Source organism: Dioszegia hungarica (genome assembly GCF_025882075.1).
Source record: "Dioszegia hungarica strain PDD-24b-2 chromosome Unknown MKK02contig_25, whole genome shotgun sequence".
Lineage (NCBI taxonomy): Eukaryota > Fungi > Basidiomycota > Tremellomycetes > Tremellales > Bulleribasidiaceae > Dioszegia > Dioszegia hungarica.
In genome coordinates this window covers 1473957-1492467 of record NW_026515779.1, presented here as the reverse complement: position 1 = coordinate 1492467, position 18511 = coordinate 1473957, and the positions used below count along the sequence as shown (strand labels likewise).

General features: G+C 56.8%; 9 protein-coding genes across 9 annotated transcripts; 5 read left to right on the top strand and 4 right to left on the bottom strand.

Annotated features, from left to right (window-relative positions):
* Positions 1–165: 165 nt before the first annotated feature.
* Positions 166–1817, top strand: MKK02DRAFT_41077 (putative DNA replication factor; the record flags this gene model as incomplete). The annotated part of the gene is made up of 10 exons (XM_053091420.1): positions 166–242; positions 326–404; positions 471–516; positions 571–604; positions 667–789; positions 840–992; positions 1049–1169; positions 1223–1343; positions 1401–1579; positions 1653–1817. The coding sequence occupies 10 exons, from the start codon at positions 166–168 to the stop codon at positions 1815–1817; spliced, it is 1098 nt and encodes a 365-aa protein (XP_052942544.1).
* A 176-nt stretch (positions 1818–1993) lies between these two features.
* On the bottom strand, positions 1994–2843 carry MKK02DRAFT_41076 (uncharacterized protein; the record flags this gene model as incomplete). Its single annotated transcript, XM_053091419.1, has 2 exons — positions 1994–2153; positions 2215–2843. The coding sequence occupies 2 exons, from the start codon at positions 2841–2843 to the stop codon at positions 1994–1996; spliced, it is 789 nt and encodes a 262-aa protein (XP_052942543.1).
* Positions 2844–4724: 1881 nt separating this feature from the next.
* MKK02DRAFT_41075 (uncharacterized protein) lies at positions 4725–5518 on the top strand (the record flags this gene model as incomplete). The annotated part of the gene is made up of 3 exons (XM_053091418.1): positions 4725–5038; positions 5098–5198; positions 5277–5518. The coding sequence occupies 3 exons, from the start codon at positions 4725–4727 to the stop codon at positions 5516–5518; spliced, it is 657 nt and encodes a 218-aa protein (XP_052942542.1).
* Positions 5519–6581: 1063 nt separating this feature from the next.
* Positions 6582–7363, top strand: MKK02DRAFT_41074 (uncharacterized protein; the record flags this gene model as incomplete). Its single annotated transcript, XM_053091417.1, has 3 exons — positions 6582–6928; positions 6973–7076; positions 7122–7363. 3 exons carry the CDS (start codon positions 6582–6584, stop codon positions 7361–7363), a joined length of 693 nt encoding a protein of 230 aa, XP_052942541.1.
* A 1227-nt stretch (positions 7364–8590) lies between these two features.
* Positions 8591–9729, top strand: MKK02DRAFT_41073 (uncharacterized protein; the record flags this gene model as incomplete). Its single annotated transcript, XM_053091416.1, has 2 exons — positions 8591–8923; positions 8968–9729. 2 exons carry the CDS (start codon positions 8591–8593, stop codon positions 9727–9729), a joined length of 1095 nt encoding a protein of 364 aa, XP_052942540.1.
* A 408-nt stretch (positions 9730–10137) lies between these two features.
* MKK02DRAFT_41072 (uncharacterized protein) lies at positions 10138–12706 on the bottom strand (the record flags this gene model as incomplete). The annotated part of the gene is made up of 9 exons (XM_053091415.1): positions 10138–10244; positions 10294–10566; positions 10610–10798; positions 10845–11026; positions 11060–11656; positions 11700–12013; positions 12057–12119; positions 12162–12580; positions 12631–12706. 9 exons carry the CDS (start codon positions 12704–12706, stop codon positions 10138–10140), a joined length of 2220 nt encoding a protein of 739 aa, XP_052942539.1.
* Positions 12707–13033: 327 nt separating this feature from the next.
* Positions 13034–15248, bottom strand: MKK02DRAFT_41071 (major facilitator superfamily domain-containing protein; the record flags this gene model as incomplete). The annotated part of the gene is made up of 12 exons (XM_053091414.1): positions 13034–13236; positions 13280–13456; positions 13500–13555; positions 13604–13722; positions 13771–13890; positions 13937–14219; positions 14271–14385; positions 14427–14582; positions 14628–14675; positions 14814–14870; positions 14995–15043; positions 15102–15248. 12 exons carry the CDS (start codon positions 15246–15248, stop codon positions 13034–13036), a joined length of 1530 nt encoding a protein of 509 aa, XP_052942538.1.
* A 494-nt stretch (positions 15249–15742) lies between these two features.
* On the top strand, positions 15743–17319 carry MKK02DRAFT_41070 (uncharacterized protein; the record flags this gene model as incomplete). Its single annotated transcript, XM_053091413.1, has 6 exons — positions 15743–15804; positions 15852–16119; positions 16163–16630; positions 16673–16776; positions 16821–17035; positions 17081–17319. The coding sequence occupies 6 exons, from the start codon at positions 15743–15745 to the stop codon at positions 17317–17319; spliced, it is 1356 nt and encodes a 451-aa protein (XP_052942537.1).
* Positions 17320–17471: 152 nt separating this feature from the next.
* MKK02DRAFT_41069 (Endoribonuclease L-PSP/chorismate mutase-like protein) lies at positions 17472–18008 on the bottom strand (the record flags this gene model as incomplete). The annotated part of the gene is made up of 4 exons (XM_053091412.1): positions 17472–17576; positions 17643–17771; positions 17828–17901; positions 17957–18008. 4 exons carry the CDS (start codon positions 18006–18008, stop codon positions 17472–17474), a joined length of 360 nt encoding a protein of 119 aa, XP_052942536.1.
* Between the last annotated feature and the right edge of the window lie 503 nt (positions 18009–18511).

Genomic DNA, 18511 nt, shown 5'->3' with positions numbered 1-18511 from the left:
CGTTGTATCCGGGGGGATCGACTGAGGTACTGCCTCCACCCGGCCTGACGCGTCCGAGCCAAAGTCAAGCGCGCAGCGATGCCTTGCCTTCTCTTATTCCACTTTACCTTACCTTACTTACCTTTACTGAGCTCCTCACTCAATTCCGACCAAGGAACCCGCGATATGTCCACCTTCGCTTCGAGATCAGCAGCGCCGGGACCATCCGTCGACCCAAAACTTCAACCATGGGTGGAGAAGTAGTATGTCCACATCGTTCCCGATCCTCCATCAAGCCATCAGCTTAGTCAAGCTCGCAATGTCCTCTGAGAAGCTGACCTTTCAGTCGACCAAAGACCATCGATGATGTCTCATCGCAGGAGAATACGGTCGCTGTGCTGCAAAAAGCACTAGCTTCGACGAATGTGAGCTGCCCTACTTCGACGTTTGCGTCGACTCATCGTCCGAAGCGTGCTCAGCTGATCACACAGCTGCCTCACATGCTCTTCTACGGTCCGCCAGGAACGGGCAAGACAAGTAAGCTGGACACATTCCGACTTTGTTTCGCGGACGTCTGAGCTGACACAACAGGCACAATCCTTGCTCTTGCTCGTCAACTCTTCGGGTGAGCTGAGCCTTCCTGACCCTCCGAACACACCAGCAGGCAACACAAGCTGACGGGATCAGACCAGACCTCTTTCGGTCCCGCGTACTGGAGCTCAACGCCTCAGACGAAAGAGGTATCTCCGTAGTCCGGGAGAAGATCAAGACGTTCGCTCGGGAAACGCCTCGGAACGTCAAGCTGTCATCGTAAGCAGTCGATATCCGCACAACGTCGAGACAGAGCTGACGACTCGCAGTGACGGCAAGACATATCCCTGCCCCCCATTCAAGCTCATTATCTTGGATGAAGCCGACTCGATGACGCAGGATGCGCAGTCGGCGCTGAGGCGGATCATGGAGACGTACTCGAGAATCACTCGATTCTGCCTGGTCTGCAATTATGTCACCAGGTAAGCTGCGCAATTTTCGTCTGCGACCAGTCGGAGACGCCAAGCTGACCCTGCAGAATCATCGATCCCGTCGCTTCTCGGTGTAGCAAGTTCCGGTTCCGACCGCTCGCTCAGAGCAGCTCGCAAGCGCGGATAGAAATGATTGCTCAGGCTGAGGGCGTCAAGACGGATGATGGGGTAAGCTTGCGCGTCCTCGTTTATTCCATAAGGGTCAACAGCTGATATCAAAGGTACTGGAACTTATCCTCAACCTCGCCGGCGGAGACCTGAGGAAAGCGATTACATATCTTCAGACCGCTCAACGTCTGCACGCGGCCGCTGTACCACCAGAACCAATATCTGCCATCTCCAGTAAGCTGCTCGGCTCAGTGCGTTGGCCCTAAGCGAGACTAGAAGCTGATCAGATAGTACATGAAATATCAGGCGTCGTACCTGACGAAGTGATTGACTCGCTCCTCAACGCCGTAGGAGTTACGCGAGAAGATGGCATCTCGCCTGCTTTGATCAGAGGCGGGTTCGAGACAGTCAGGAAGGCGGTCAAGAAGATTGGGAGGGAGGGTTGGAGTGCGGGACAGGTCTTGGAACAGGTACGTCTTCTTGCTTGACGATAATCAGCTAGATGTCCCGGCATGGCCAGGGATTTCAGAGCTGATACAGTAGTTTCATGATGCGCTCATCCCGCTCGCTACTATCCCGGCTATACCGAAGAGTCTTGCGGCGATCGCAGTCGCAGAGTGCGACAAGGCGCTCTGTGAGGGCGGGGACGAGGAGCTGCAGTTATTGGAATGTTGCCTGCAGGTGAGGCACGCTATGGCGAGGGGATAGCACAGCATGGCGTGTACGAAGCAAAGAGGTGGACTTGGTATGGCATACATCTCTTTCTGCTACTGATCCACGTCACGATCTCCTCGCCGGGTACAGTCTTGGTCAAGGTTACAGAGGTATACAGGGTCCGGTACAGGTCATGTACACCCACTCTCATAGCTTACACCACATTTACATCAGCCCAAACCAGCATGGTTTGTCAAATCCCGCAAGACCCGCCGCTGGCGCCCGGTGGACATGGTGGACCCGACCGAACCAAATGTGCGCGGCGGGCGAATCATGGAGCTGGAGAAGCGGAAGGGGCAGATGATACCGCCGGTCAGGAGGGGTACGGGGCTGAAGAGTTAGCTCCTAGGTGCTTTGGCGTGGTACAGGTGAGGATGGAGGGGGTACTCACGGGGCGTTACGCTGAGAGCAGAAGGAGTAGAATGATCCATCCGCCGTGTCGTGGAACTCGGTCGATACCTTAGCGCCCTCGCGCTCCACTCGCTCCACGCACGCCTTGGCGTTCTCGCCTCCCTTCCGCCGAATCACGTCCGTCTGCCCCTCCGTAGCCATCGGCATAGCGATCTTCCTCGCCCTCCGGTCCGGCTGCCTCGCGTGCAGAATACACTCAATCCCAACCACATTTGCCCCGCACGACCGAGCAGGGAGCGAGGCGGTGGACCAATTTCCCGTTCGAGCATATCCTTCATACATCACCGCACACGCGCTCGAGGGCTTCACCATCGCCACCGCCACCCTCGACTGCTGTACTGGGCGTATCGGCAGGGACGCGCGCGTTGACGTGGTCTCGAACCCTCCTGGTACGGCGCGACCCAGAGCTGGATCTCGGCGCGGACTAGGACTCGGCGGGGGAACAGTAGCGAGGCTCTGAGCGATATCCGTATAGCTCGAACCGGAGCTCCTGGAGAGGGGGACGACGTGCGCGTGGGGTCTGCGCGGAGAGTTGGGGCAGAGAGGTGCCGCCTGGTGTTTGTGTCGGCGAGGAGGGGGTGGCGAGCCCGCGTGAGACTGAGGGGGCATTGCGCGTGCGAGGCCGCGCTGGTGCGAGCGGATAAGGGGTTGAAGGGGGGATGAGAGGTTTGGGTAGGCGAGGTGCGCGTGGAGTCGGGCAGCGAAGGAGGAGTGGACGAATGAGAGGGGGAGAGAGGGGTCGAAGCCCGGGTATAATGGCAGGACAGGGAGGCGAGGGTGCGGGGGAGGCGATGAAGGGGATGGAGTCGAAAGGGGGTCCGTTGATGCTGTGCTGTGGTGTTTGGGTTGCGGGGTGTAGCTAGTAATACCGGGAGGAGATTGCATATGTAGTGAGGAGTGAGGAGGAAGTGGGGTGCCTCCCGCCGAGTATGTAGTGGTGCCATTGACAGTATGGGTAGTAGCCTTCATACTAGCAGTAGCCAGTAGCCTTCGGGATCTAGGAGCTGCAGGTTAGATCCCTTAGATGTACAGCTATGTCAAACACCAACAGCAACAGCCTCCTCCCTCGTACACGGGGCACCCCATCTAGATAAGCCTAGCAAGGGCGAGAAGATGGAAGGAAGCGCCTCTCCCGGCTCAAAACGGTACAGCGCGGGAGATGTTCTGCATGGGAGTTGCTGATCCTTTGTCCGGAGAAAAAGGGGGGCGTTTCAGAAGGGGCGAAGCTGAAGTGAATTTTGGGGTAGAGAAGGGATTACTGAGAGGGGGCAGGGAAGGGGCGATGTCATGGTGCTCGATAAGGCGAAGTGCTGCTCGGATCGAAGACCTGTCAGTCTGCGAGGGAGAGCTCACGGCAGAGAAGGGGAAGGGGGGGAGCATGGGTGCTCGGCTCCGGTATGTCTCGGCAATGATCGAGAGGGTGGCGCGTGCGGGCGAGCGCGCGGCCGTGCTTGACTAGGTATTAGTCCCCGCAGCGAAAATAAGAAGCTGGTTGTAGGATGATTCAATCAGGGGCGTAGACTATGCTTCTCGAACTCGGGCAGCTTACTCGGGCAGCCGCTTGCGCTTGCCAAGCAATTCAAGCCTTAGGATCAGTCTCTGCAGTTCCATCGGCAGAGAGTCGGCGGATTGACGATTGACCACGACGTCCCAGATCTCAGACCTTCTCAGATCCAGCGAAACTGCGACTCATTCCTCATCCGGGCGAATCACGTCATGGCATCTACCGAAGCAGGCGCTGAAGCAGGCTTCATGACAGTCGCACAGCACTGGATGAATTGGCCAGGCTGGCTGGTCTTGAACCTGCCCTTGAAGCGCTCGAGTAGAGGGTCTCTGTAGGACTCTCGACCAAATGGAGGTGTACATGTCAGCATAAAGTTACAACTCGATTCCAGCGAATTGAGAGTGGCTTGAATGGGTGGCGCAGATAGTTACGCCGGAATCGGCAACTTATCGCCTACAATTCATTCATGCGTATGCCCGGATCCGCTGCTCGTTCTTGCTCGGGCACGAAGCATATCTTGATCCATGGCGCATCCACTGCCCGCGGCAGCCGGTAGAGTTATGCATCCTATACAGCGGCAGAAGCAGAATTATATTGACGCTCCACATGTCCATGCCGTCATTCAAATTCAGGCACCACCCATTCCGCGCTAGTGGACGCGGACGAGCTGTCAGCCGGCACACGGAGCAAGGCGGAGTAGCATTCGTACCCCTTCTGAAGATCTTGAATGCTCGTCACTCGCCCTCATGTAGATTGCGAACTGTGTGGGCTGATGTCCGCTTTGAGGCATGCATAGTGAAACCTTGTGAGATGTAAGGAATGGTAAAAATGGGAGGAAGTCGTGGTAGATATGGGCTGTAGGTCGAGCTCGAGATGTCAATGTCAATCCTGCCTAGCCTCGCCCCACGCCAGCCCAGTTCTCCCCTACAGCTGCAAGCTGAACCATGCACGTCCTCGCCCACTTCCTTCTCGCCTCCCTTCTCATCATGACCTCCGCCGAGAGCCAGAGCGCAGACTCCCCCCTCGTCCCACCCCCCTTCGCCGGCGCTCCGACCCGTGTCACCCCCGCCCAGCAACAGCGCGCGCGTATCAAGGCAGCCGAAAAGGCCCGGGTCAAAGCGATCATCTCACAGCGGCAGACGAGTCGGAAGAAGCTCAATGGGCGGCGAATAGCAGAGGAGGCGGTGGTACTGGTCAGAAGAGCGTGTACGGCGATTGTCTATGCGGCAAAGACGAGCAGTCCAGTGTACCCTACGTGTTCGAATAGCCTGGGGACGGGATATGCGAGGTATACAGGCTGGTGAGTACTCTCCTCCAGAGCCCCTTGCAGATTGGATGCTGGATTGGGCTGACAAGCAGGAACCTCACAGGCGATGATCTACCCGGTAACCCCATTATGACCTCGGACCAGAGCGAGAAGAGCTGTATCGCCGCATGTAATGCATACAAGACCAATGGAGGTGAGCTCTCATGGCTATGCGCGACTGTACCCCTGACGTGCACTCCCCTTCTTCTCCGAGCTCTGGCTGATATCGCAGATCTCACTTGCGTCGGTATCGGCCAAGCTCTACCCCGTACCGGACTCGTCTGCACCGTCAATCCTCTCACAGCCAGTATCGGTCTCCCGCTCTGCGACTACCCCTGCTACCTCAAGAACAAGTATCTCTGCGAGGGGACATGGACATCGGCGTCGAACTTTGCAGTGGATCTCAAGGGCGGATGTGCGGCTTGGCAGGGGCTGGTACCGACCAATGTGGACTCGACGTGCTGTAACAATTAGGTCACAGTGGTATGCATCCGTAGAGCTCTGTCTCGAGTAGAAGAGTACGGCGGGAGGACCAGTCAAGAAAGGCCATAGCTCGTACCCGAGGGCTAAGGATGTGGCTGGCCTTCGCTGAAAACAACCACGTGCGTCAAGGTATGACGTGAGACTGTCCGTGTAGGATCTCGCGTGGGCATCGTGTTCGGCCTGCATAGCTCTGCATAGCAGCTTGACGCGTAACGTTTGACCGGCAAGGTCTGCTGGAGCGAGATCTGACGGCCGTGCCTCGACCGAGAAGCCGAGACACATTCCTTACGCATCTGAATCAAATTACGGCATCTATGACGTCGCTGATCACCTGTTCAGCTGCAGTGGGAAATTGTATCCTTCTGCGCCGAACTGCGCCCTCGGCTTCCAATCCGCCGGACACTCCGCCTACATGCGTCATCAGATCATCCGAGACATTCTATAACGCCCCGACGAAGCATATGGCATCATGAAACAACGCTCTACCCCCACAGATCCCATCGTTTCCAGCGACGCAGGTCTGCTCATCGCCTGTTTCGAGGCCGGAATGGGCAAGTTGCGGTCAAGTCATGCGGCAAGAGCACCACTCGCCGTCTGTCGGATCCGAGTCTACAGGTTAGCCGGAACGCGGCACGTTCCAGCTGTACCTCATCGTATTACGTCGTGGAAGATTCGCCAGGCCATCAAGCTTACTATGAAACAGGCACCGGGAACACGGCTGGAGCACCTGATCGATCGATACGTCAGCGCGTCAGCAGCACGTTCGCTGTACCGACGCTGTGGAGTAAATGAGCTGTCGGCAGTCGGGGTATGCACGGTAAGCTGCTGCATAGCCATCTCGCGCATCATCGCTGATGAGTAAGCAGGCAATGTGCGAAAGCCTACTCCGAGACACACAGGCACCGGATGTTTCAGGCAGGCGGGATGATCTCTGTCGTCATGGACTCACAGGATGACAGCTGTCCAGGCATGTAGATCATTGAAAAGTGAGCTAGAGAAGATTCCTCAGCCTTTAGTGTAAAGATCGTCCACTCTGCTATGTCGAAGGAGTGCCATGCACCTCGCCCACCTCTTGCTGGCTGTACTCCTCCTCCTCATTCCCCTCGCCCAATGCAGCTCCGTCGAAGCCCCTCCCCTCTTCATCGGTCGCCCCACCCGAGTCCACCCCGCCCAGCAACAGTGCAACCGGATCAAAGCGGCGGAGAAGGCTCGCGTAGCCGCCATCATCGCCAAGCGGCAGACGAGTCGGCAGAAGTTGCTCGCCAAGGAGGAAGGAGAAGAGGCCGTCTCGCTCACTCGCCGCGCCTGTACCGCTATCCACTACGGCCCAAAGACGAGCAGCAGGGTGTATCCTACATGCAGGAACAGCCTCAGGACGGGGTATGCGAGGTATACTGGCTGGTAAGTCTGCGCAGCTCGTCGTGGGGGTTCGGACTGATCAGCAGGGATCTGAGCGGAGACAACCTTCCCAATCAACCCGTATACGTCTCGTACACTTCCGGCGAGAAGGGCTGTGTCGCTGCTTGCAACTCATATAGGACCAACGGTGGTGAGTTTCTCTCTCGCTCCCGACATGGTCTAGGCTGACGAGCAGACTACACTTGCGTCGGCGTAAGCTCTGATCCACCCGACGGCCTCTGCTCCACCGACAATCCTCTCCTACCCCTCTTCCCCCTCCTCGGTATCTGCAACATCCCATGCTATCTCAAGAATCGCTACCTCTGCGCTGGGCAGTGGCAACAGAAGGAGGGCTCGGTGGTGAACCTCAAGGGCGGTTGCGCAGCGTGGCAGGGGCTGGTACCGGCAAATGTGGATGCCGCATGTTGTAACAACTAGAATAGATCAATAGACATCATAGACAACTGTAGGTATAGTATACGATAGAGTCATAGACGATGTATTACTTAGTCAAGTCGGCTTATACGTGAGCTTCTGCACGGTTGACCAACGACGCAATCCAGTCAGCTCGGGGCACGCCGAAGGGGAGGACCGCGACGGGCGCGGACTGTGCGGCCTTGAGCAGAGTTCCCGAGCTCTCGATAGTACTCGCCCGCATCGTCCAGATCCCTTGCGAGCTGGAAGTACTGCCAATGTAGCCACAGTGTCAAGAGGCCGAGCTGAAGACCAGCTGAAGAAAGTCTACGCGCAGCTCAAGCTGCTACTCTCGATCACTCTCGCGTACCCTGGTCACGTGACCTTACGGCAAGCTTCTGTGCCTGGATCGACCCTGACGGTCAAAATAGAACAACAAGCGGAAGTAAACGTAATAGGCAAAAGTGCCACACGAAAGTATCCTTTGCGGGAACAAGGCAAGGAGCACTCATGAGCAGGTGTAGGGACAGGCCTCCCATGCATTCACCCATGTCTTTCACCAGTCCTCGACTTCCCCCACTCCCTCCGTGAAGCCTCTCGCCGTGTGAAGCCAGGAGGCCTAGGTCGCCTGGTCGGTGTTCGGCTCCAGCGATTCAGCAGCGGGAATTAGTGGCGGTTTTACTCGCGCTCGGTCGAAGCATTCGTCTGCTTTGCTCGCTTCTCTCGACAGTCACCTGTCGCCTTCTGGGTGTGTGCAGGCGTCCGACCGCTTTTTCCAGAGGACCACAGGGCGTCGGTCCGCCTCATCTGATACTCTCTTCTGGGCATCACTAGCGTCATGTGAGTTTCTGCCCGTCCTTTTTGTTTCACGTCCGTGGTGGTCGGAGCGGCTTGGTGTGTGGTCCGACACCATCGGGAACGGCGCTACTGCTGGCTTGGGGGACAGGTGGACGTTGGGCGGGCGGGGCAGAGCAGGAGGCAGTCATTCCAAATATCCCTCCTTTGATAATCCCTCAATCCCAATTCCAATCAATAGAGGACTCCTTGAAACAGATCACGGAGCTTGTTTTGTGTTTGCTTCGACCCGAGTGGCGGCGGTGCTAACAGCACCTAGAACTCCCTTCTCGACGCTCTTTACCCCTCGATACATCGCTTAACATGAACCTTTTCGAATAACACCGCGTTGACTTCGGTCCAACATCTACATTCTCCTCTTCTCGACTATCACCCTATCACACATTCGCCTTCACCATGAGCATTCCCACGCCCTACCTTGTCCTTGCCGGACCCTCATCACCTATACTCCACATCGAAACCAGTATTCCCCCATCACCCACCTCAGTACCTGTACCTCCCAAACGCCTTCGCTCATGCCTCTCCCCCTCGCGCCGCCGACCCTCGCCCGGTCCTTTCGGTACCTCCATGTCGATCATCTCCAACGCGTCCACGGATGAGCCGAGCCTCACCTGCTCCTCATCGCCTATGACCAGTCGGTCAGCGAGCTTTTCATCTCAGGATGGAGGGGATTATTGGCGGCGGGGAAGGAACGTGCGCTGGGACGAGAGCGAGGGGTGTGTCTTGGCTGTACGTTGTCCAGCTTGGTACCATTGAGCCCGGCTGACGTTCAGGCATACTACTCTACCTGGTCCGCAGATGACTATGACCGTTCCCCCCTCGAACCTCCCAAGCCAGAAGAGCGCGCGTGCCTCATGCCCGCGCGTGGATCTCGGTGCCTATCCCCCCTCGATTGCTTCGCCGATCTCAACCCTGACGAGGCCTTCTTCCCTCGTCAATCCTACCCTATCGTCGCCGAACCCCTACCCATCGTTACCCTTGAGGCCGCCCCGGCTCTCACTCCAGACAGGGAGGAAACCGACTGTCAAGAAGCAGACGCGGAAGACAAGGAGTGGGAAGAGTGTATGGAGCGGCGGCGAATGATGTTTGCGCAAATGTGCCGTCCTAGCGCACCTGCACATGAGGAGGAAGAGGAGAAGGAGGAGCAAAGACGGTTCGAGGGATATACCAGTATCTCGGCCAGCCTGGTCGCTTTGCTCGCTCAATCGGGGATTCGAGCCGAGGCGCAACATCGGGACGTCGCTACGCCCGTCGGAACGCCCGTCGAGGTGGAAGAGGCGTATGGCGCTTTTGGAATTGGGGGTCGGCCAAAGATGGTCAGGGTGGAACACCGGTTGAGGGTCTCGTCGTTGGTGGAGGATGAGGTGGTCGAGGAGGCTGAGGAAGATGCCGAAGATGTCGAAGAGGACGAAGAAGAGGAGGAAGGTGGGGAGGAGCCATCAGCGGAGATGGTGTTTGCTGCGCTGAGGGCTATGCGCATGGGGCCGGGTAGGGATATGAGGACTGGGGCAGAGGAGAGAGATAGAGTCGACTAGTCATTTCATTTCTTCTGGGCATCCCATGTCATGTCTAGATGGGCTACCTGATTTGTGCACAGTGAGACCAAGAATGGTGGATCAGCACATATTGAATTTCCGGTGCACATGGTCAGTCCCAGATGGGCAGTGAATCACCACAATAGCATAGCTGCATTGACACGGCGTACTCGAGTCCCCCGTCCAGCGCCGCCGAGCCGTCCTGTGTTACCAAGAGCAGAGACTGCCAAGCTCCGCCGCCGCCGAAAATATGGCTGCATGGCGGTATAGGCGGTATATACACGCCGAATGCGTCGCCTTGGTGGATTTCGCCGTGGCGGACCTCGTCGTCTGACTCTGGGCCTGGACCGGCTTCGAGCTGACGCGGACAGGTGGTATGCCTTTCGCTCGGGCTCTGCGGAACAGACCTCAAAAGTTGATCCAGGGCATCCCGTCGATGGTCCATACCGACGGATCAAAGCCGTCGTTGATGAACCCAAAGTGGTTCGACGGCGCCACGTCGTCCCAAGCGGTATCTAAAGCGTCGGCTCATCCTTGGACAGCAGCAACTGTTCCTCAACTCACCCAAGACTTGATAGCCTAACGCATTCGAGATGATCCTATACACCTCTCTCGCCTCCCTAACCTCCCTGCCCACCGTGAACGCAGGCTCCGCAAGTCGCTTTAGCGTCTCGTCCGCCGGGTCCCACTGCTCCTCTTGCCAGTACTGTGCGAGGGTGGTGCAGAAGCTGATGGCGAGAGTGATGGCTCGGGTTGAGACGAGGGGATCGGATGTGCGATATTCGGACGCGATACGGAGCAGGAGGGAGCCGGCATTGGACATGTGATGAAAGGTGTCTACCGGTCAGCGGAGAATCGAGCGTGAGGAAAGAGAGCGTACAAGGCATCCAGAAGCTCATGCGATCCGCCAGGGTCAACTCCGACACCGTCAGGACAGCAGTCGTAGCGGTGGCCAACGCCGACTCGTACACTGTGGCGAGGACGTGCGGCGGGTATTCCCGATCGATGATGTCCAGCTCGATGCGGTGGACGATGATCTTGAGGCCGACTATACACAATTGTAGCGAGCCTACCTGATCAGCGGAGGGCGCATAGCTGTGGAAAGCCGCACTCACGGACTCCAGTAGCGTAGCTTCGTGATGATTGTAGACCGGCAATATCTCCGCGTAACAACGCAGGAGATAGACCCCCTTCCAGAGCATCCAGATCTGAGCGGATCTCATAGAGAAGAGCAATCCGAGATAGGTATCCCATTGGCTTGGTTGCTGCTTTGACAGTCATGAAACCGTCCAGTAGTCTGATATCAGCTCAGAATCAAACTTTGACCTACTTTTCGATGATCGGTACGAGCTGGCAAGTCGCCACGAATGCCTCCATGCTTGCAACTTGATCTGCACTCAAGGTGGTACGCGCAGTCTCGTTGTCCCACTGCGCGTCCTCGATGGTCGGCATGGGTGTAGAGTAGTTGTCGGACGACAGATGGCTAGGCCGACCGAGCAAGAGCGACCGGATCTTGTCGTGGAACAGGGTCGTCCAGAATAGGCGGATGCGGAGTGACCGCTCCCATCGGGGCAATGACCACTGCGATGGGTCGATGTGCAGCCCCAGGACGTGGACAGCACCGATAGCCCGGGAGAGGGCGAGGTCGCTCTGCGCAAAGTTGACGCCCGGTCTGCTGGAGAGAAGGAGCAGGACGAGCTGGATGACGAGCAGTCTGGGCTGGCGGAACTCGGCGTCAATGGCGTTGACGACGTGAGCCCAGATCTGCTGGTGTAGTGGACGAAGACCGGGGATGTAGGATACCGAGTGGGCGACCGCGGCGGCTAGGAGGGCATATGGCGGTCCAGATCCCTCGGCGGAGCGGCACGCCTGCTCGAGCTGAGGCCAATTGACGATGGGGAGGGTGGGAAGGACAGTCTTCTCCAGTCTACGATCAGCGCGATCCTTGTCCCAGGTGTGACTCAACTCACATGACTAGCGCCTGAGAAAGTGTTCCCCTTCCCAAATGCGCGCACAGTCGCGTCACCTTGTCCCACGCCGCCTTACCATTCTCCGGTGCCTGCCCATACTGGAGTGATGGATGTCGGACAAAGTAGACAGGATACCGCTCGTCCGCTGACACTTGCCGAAACTCGACCATACCAGGCCGATTGGGGATGGACTGAGTCGCGGTGTTGATCTCGCGAAGCGTCAATCCCCGAAAAGTACCGGTACCGAGAAAGTGCGACTCGACGCCTTGAGCGGCTTCCAGATCGAGTGAGACGGGGTCCGGGGGTGGAAGGAGCTACATGTCAGCGCCCACCGATCATATCCCAGATTTCACTCACTCCTGCTTGCGCAGCTTCTGGATGAAAGAGGGTCTGCCATATTTCCGGATCAAGCCAGGTTGTCTACCTATCAGCAAAGAGGTTGAGGGATCGGCTAAAACTGACATTGTTGTTCCTTGCCAGAGGAGCCGAAGGCGATGTCGATGCTCCAGGCTGTCGAGATCCGCCATCCATCTGTCCCAGCTCGAAATGCCCGGGAAGAATACCCGGATCCACATCTGGTAGGCTTGATCTCGCTCCATCTCCCCTCCATCCCAGGGCAGGCGTCTGATTTGGCTGTTCCGGCGACAAGTATGGGTCCATATACGCCCCCTCTTGCTCTTCTGCTGCCATAACAGACGAGGATGGACCAGCGATAGCGCCATTCCCAATGCTGCCATCGCCGTTCGCGTTATCGACCGACTTGGCCTGCCGGTGCCGGCGCAGAGGGGGTAGGTCAAAGGTGCAATGCTGCTTCCGGGCTGTACAGCCACCGCAGGGCTCTCCTTCGACGTTGATGATGCAAAGCTGTTTCGATCTCCGGCCTACGGGTCAGCATAGATAGATGTGCAGAGAAAGATAAGGGAAAGCTCACACTTGTCACAAGGCCTGGTGCGGCGGGACCGGTATGCTCTGGACGCTCCGGCTGTCGGGCCAGCGGATGTCTCCATGATGACTGGTGGCTAGTGGTGGTGTCGAGCTAAAACAACTGCTCTCAGTACCAGCTAGACCGACCGACGAAGACGAGAGGTGATTGTAGAACGGCAACAACAACTCGGGCAAGACGGTGCGAAGTTCGGGCTGAACTTGGTTTCGGAGAACCCCTTTCGGACCATTGCCTATGGTATTTTGTCCTTGTGGCACATGGACCCTTGCATATTCTATAACAACTAGACTAGATTCACGACAGAGATGATCAATAAATAACCCAAAGCTGAAGTCGATTCTCCCTCGGACATCCCGACAAAGACCATCTGAAAGTACCCATCCCCAACAGATTACCTCTCGTACCTGTACAAAGGCGACAAGTCCCCCAGCGCTGCCAGCTCGTCCTGCGAGTGGTTGGCGAGGATCTGCTCCTTAGACATCGCCTCGCGCTTGCTGTTCTGCCTGCCGCAGAACCACCAGTAGAAGGCCGGGACGATGAGATTACCGAAGCCGAGGACCGCGAGGGAGGTACCAAAGCCGGTGGGGTAGCGGGCTGGGTATAAGCTGGGTCTCGAGAGTTAAAAGATCAGACTTACGAGCTTCCTTGGCGATGTAGATGTAACTTCCTGGGACACCACCGATGGCGGCAGCAAAGAAGACAATCGAGATGGCAGCGGCACGCTTGGTCTGGCCGGCGCTGTTGAGACCGATCCAGACGGTGAGGGCGGGAGTGAGACAGTAAAGACCGCCAGCGGCAACACAAGTGGCGATGTCTACGGGTCAGTCAAGCCGTGTCGAGACGCTGAAAATACTCACACGACAAGGCGACCAGGTTGGGCAGGTGAACAGTCAGGTAGCAGGTCAGGATACCGCTGAGATGATCAGCCCCGGCTTCTGTCAATCTCTATGAAAGAACTCACACAAAGGCAAAGAATGAAGGAACGATGATGGTGGCAGCGCGGAGACGATACTTGTCGGAGAAAAAACCAGACGCTACCACGCAGATGGAAGCGAACACGTATGGTGGCGCACTGAGTCCCTGGAGGGTCAGCTCTGCGACGCGTACTGATGACAACGCCAGACCTACCTGGGCGTCCGCAGCTGTGAAGCCCATGTTCTTGACGATCGTCGGGAGCGACAACGAGAAACCGTAGAGAGCCATGGTGTTGCAGATGGCAATAAGGCACAGGATCCAGGTGTGAACAGACTGAAAGTCAGCTTTTCGCACTCTTCATCTTGAGCGTATGGCTCACCTTGATAGCCTGGAGAACGTCAGTCCATCGGAACCCATCCTTGCCCTTGGCAGAACCACCTCCGTACATGAACTTGTTACGAAGGTGCAAGAACCGCTTGTCGGTCTCGGACAACCAGCCCTTGGTTTTGGCGGGGGTATCCTGGAGAGTGAAGATGGCGATGAGACCGACGACGAAGGTGATGAGACCTTCGATGACATAGATGAAACGCCAGCCGCGGAAGCCCCAGGTGTAATCGAGCCTGCCGATGCCATAGGCAAGGATGCCGGAGAAGGCGCCAGACCTTGGAGGTCAGCACAATGCAAAGTTCTGACTGCTGCCCAGAGCGACTCACAAGACACCGCCCAAGTAGTAGATCGAGGTCCTTGAGTGAATCTGACTCGGCGTGTACCAGGTGGTCAATGTGTAAGTACACCCGGGGTACATCCCAGCTTCGAAGGCTCCGAGGACTGAAATCAGCATAGTTCGTGCCTAAGGACAGAGCACTCACGGATTCGAAGAGCAAACCAAGAAGCACGGTTGTTGCAGCAACCCGCACCGATGAGGATACCACCTACGCACATCAGGAGCGTGGGAAGCACTATCTTTGGGCCAAAACGCTTCACTAGAAGGTTGGAGGGGAGACCGAAGCAGGCGAAGGTGATGACTGAGAGTCAGCAGATGTCATGGGAAAAGAAACAAAAGTACAGACACAAGAGGGAGAGACCGATGTTCCAGTCGGTATCGCTCAGACCAGTATCTAATAATCAGCCTCATTGCTCTAGGATCTAGCCGCTTCCCAGCATGGGAGAGATAGGTAGGCAGAGCAGTGCGTGGGAAGATCGAAGAGATGGGCAGGCAGGGAATTGCGGGGGAAGATCGGACTTGTGACACATACCGGTTTGGGCACCGAACAGACGGGCATTACCGACATTGGCACGATCAATGTAGGACACTGATCAGTCAGTACAAGTAGATGGGTCAGGAGTATAAGGTCTATCAGTAGCTGGGTGGCGACTAGGCGTAACAGCCAAAATCGTGGCAAGACGGAAACAGCAGAAATCGAAGACGGAACTCACACATGTAGATAAAAATCAGCTGGGGGACAACCCGGAAGTCGATGGCACGCTGAGGTGATCAGCTCAGCGCTCATTGATGCCCGTAGCCAGAGAAAGGCCCGACTCACTGTGAGCCGCTTCATCTTGTCGCCAGTATACTCCTCCGCCAAGACGAGGTACTCGGCGTACTCGGGATCCTCATTCTCATGGTCGTCATGCACCTTGGTTTGGGCGATGCTCTTCTCTCCCGAGTATTGTCGTTCCAGGTCGGACATGATGGTAGATGTATGCTCTTGAAGGTGTTGGGGGCATCGTTCTCAACTCGAGCAGTATAAGTACAGTCGAGCAGGTGATTGTCCTTGCCCGCGGTGGCCCGAACAAGTACCGGCCCGATAATAAGTGAACCAAATACCAGTCCCAAAGAGGAAATGATAAGCTTGTCTTGCTGTTCCCCTCGGGGAAGGCGGGGTAAGGGAAGGGGGAGAGGGCGATAGCCTATCACATGACTTCGGGCAAGAGACCTTGCTCGGACTCCGGGTAGCTCTCTTCGGACCTTGTCGAGGCGACCAGACATGCACTGTGCGGAGTATCCACGACGGTAGAGCCGGCTGCCCGAGGGCAGTTGATGCTCGCGGCCTCAAGATACGATGAGGTCGAAGAGCCGGGCTATCTTGCTCTTGTCACTTGCCCTCCACTGGCCATCACACACTCAGAGACTCTACCCTCATCAAAAACCCGCTATCAAGTCTTATCCAGAGTATCATCCACCATGTCCGATTCCTTCGACTACGCAAAGGCGTTCCCCAACCCGCCTGTCGTCAGAGACGCTCTGTAGGTATCATACCAGCTCATCTTGCGAGCCCAGAGCTGACTCGCAGTCTTGCCGAGCTCAATGTCAAGCCCTGGCTCACTCAGACCCACGAGAGCTTCTACCTCATCAACGCGACCATTGTCGATGCTGCTGGTGGCAAGCTCATGGACGGGGAATACGCCATCAGGGTCGAGAAGGGCGAGATCGTCTCGGTGGACGCGCAGAAGGGTGCTCGGCTCGACAATGGCGTCAAGCAGATAGACGTGAAGGGGAAGTTCATCTGTCCTGGATTGATTGATGCGCATGTGCATGTCTGCGCTGTACCTGGTGTTGCTGTAAGTTTTGTCTGCCTCTTGCGTTGACACTGCTGACAATTAGACCATGGGAGATATGGTCCGTCTCAACCCTCAAGTCGTCACCCTCCGCTCCACCTATATCCTCAAGGGCATGCTCCAGCGTGGCTTCACTACCGTCCGCGACACCGGCGGCGCTACCAAGTTCATCGCCAATGCCATCTCGGAAGGGCTCATCGAGGGTCCCCGGCTGTTCCAGTGCGGCAAGGCGCTTTCCCAGACCGGCGGGCACGGCGACCTTCTCCCGGGCCAGTCCGGCGGAGACGGCACGGGCTGCTGCGGAGGAAACCACGCAGCTTATGGTCGTACGGCGGACGGCGTACCGGCGTGTCTCAAGGCGGTACGGGAGGAGCTGAAGCAAGGGGCGGACTTTATCAAGATCATGCTGGGTGGAGGTGTATCGAGTGAGACGGACGCGATCGACACGATCCAGTACTCGCCTGACGAGGTCAGGGCGATCACTTCTTCCGCGTGGCAGATGGGCAAGAAGATGGTGAGTCTTCCCTTTCGTTATGATGCTAAAGCTGATATCCAGTGTACCGCTCATGCCTACACTGCAGAGGCGATCAACCACGCTATCGATAATGGAGTCAAGGGGATCGAGCACGGAAACTTGCTGGATAAGCCTACAGCTGAACGGTATGTTTCCCCCTCGAATTGGCATGTCCGAGCTGACCCTTCAGGATGGCCAAAGAAGGCGTCTACCTCACCCCCACACTCAGCTGCTACGGTATCATGCTTCGCAAGCCATTCGAAGACTTCCTCTCTCCCGACTGCCGCGACAAGTCCGTCGAGGTCATGCAGGACGGCCTCACTGCTCTCAAGATCGCCAACGAAGCTGGCGTCACTATCTGTTACGGCTCCGACCTTCTGATCTCGATGCAGGCTCTTCAAACAGGTGAGTAGTGCTCCTTGCAGCGTTGAACAAAGCTGACGTGCGCAGAGGAGTTTACGGTCCGAGCCAGTGTCATCGACTCCCCTACCCTCCTCAAGCAAGCTACCATCAACCCCGCCAAGATGCTCAAACAAGAAGGACGTCTCGGTCTGATCGCCAAGGGCGCTATCGCTGATATTTTGGTGTTGGAGAAGAACCCATTGGAGGACATTACGGTGCTGGACAGGCCAGAATTGTACCTCAAGGCGGTGTTCAAGGAGGGGAAGTTGTACAAGGGAGATCTGTAGATGGACATCTCATTCTGTATCTCAAATGCATAGTCATCGGTCCAGCACCCATCGTCCCTCCCATAGCTATGGCTCCGCCTCTGTTGGTCTCGCTGGCGTGCCAGCCAAACAGCCGGACGGCCAGGCCCCCTCTCAGAGGCTTCTCAGAGGCCTTATAGACATGCTATGCACTCAATCTCGAATGATGCACCGTGAGGTAACCGAGCAGGAGCGACGCAAGTCCGAGCAGGGGTGGGGACATCCTGATCTGCGAACCACTGCAGAAGTCAGCCCTACCCCAGCCTGGCTGCTATCATCGCCTAGCGCAATCCAATGAGACATACCTTGACGTATACCACATTCATCCTGTTAAAGTTGTCCATATCCGCCAAGTAGATGTTGCACTTCCCAATCTTGTTGACACCGGACCCCGCGTGGCCCAAGATCATCTTGATCTGCTCAAGAGCCGTGAGCTGAGAGAGGTCAGACCCGCTAGCCGCGTTTGTAAATGAAAGGGGGAAGGACCCACAGCAGCGCCCTCGATCTCGCCATCACCAGTCTGGCCAGAGACAAAGACGATGTTCCCCATGATAGTCGCCGGGGCTGCGGGTCAGAGTGTGCCAAGTGAGTGACCCAGGAGGTAGGGTTCTTGACTTACTAGCATGTTTCGAGCCGGGGTATTCCGGGTTTCTGATGTACTGGATGGACATATTGCGCTCAATATCTTGAATGAAAGAGAGATGACTGTGAAAGCGCAGGTCATTCGGCCGCTTCATCATATGGCTCTGGATCTGATGTCCCCTGGGTGGACCTCCATAACCGCCGGCTACGGCTCGAGTCGCCGGAGATGTCCGTAGTGGGGAACAGAACTGCTGCCTTTCAGGACTGGACTCCCGGGTCTATATGGGCACATGTAGCTTGCGACAGGAGACAGCTCAGCAGACGGGCGTAATCTGCCGCCAGGAAATGGACTCGCAGAGTTTCATCCTGCCAGCCTGCCAGGCGCCAGGCAGGTGGCTCGGAACCCCAAGCTCCGCATTCCTCATTACGGACAAACTTTATCGATCTAGCTGGATGAGAATTTGGCGCGAAACCTATATATCCGCCAAGTCACCCGGATAATCCGCGGACTTTTTCCTATGTATAGCCGATACATCCGCCGACTTTCAGCAAGACCCGCCAACTCTCCCAATTAATCCGCCGACTTCTTCAA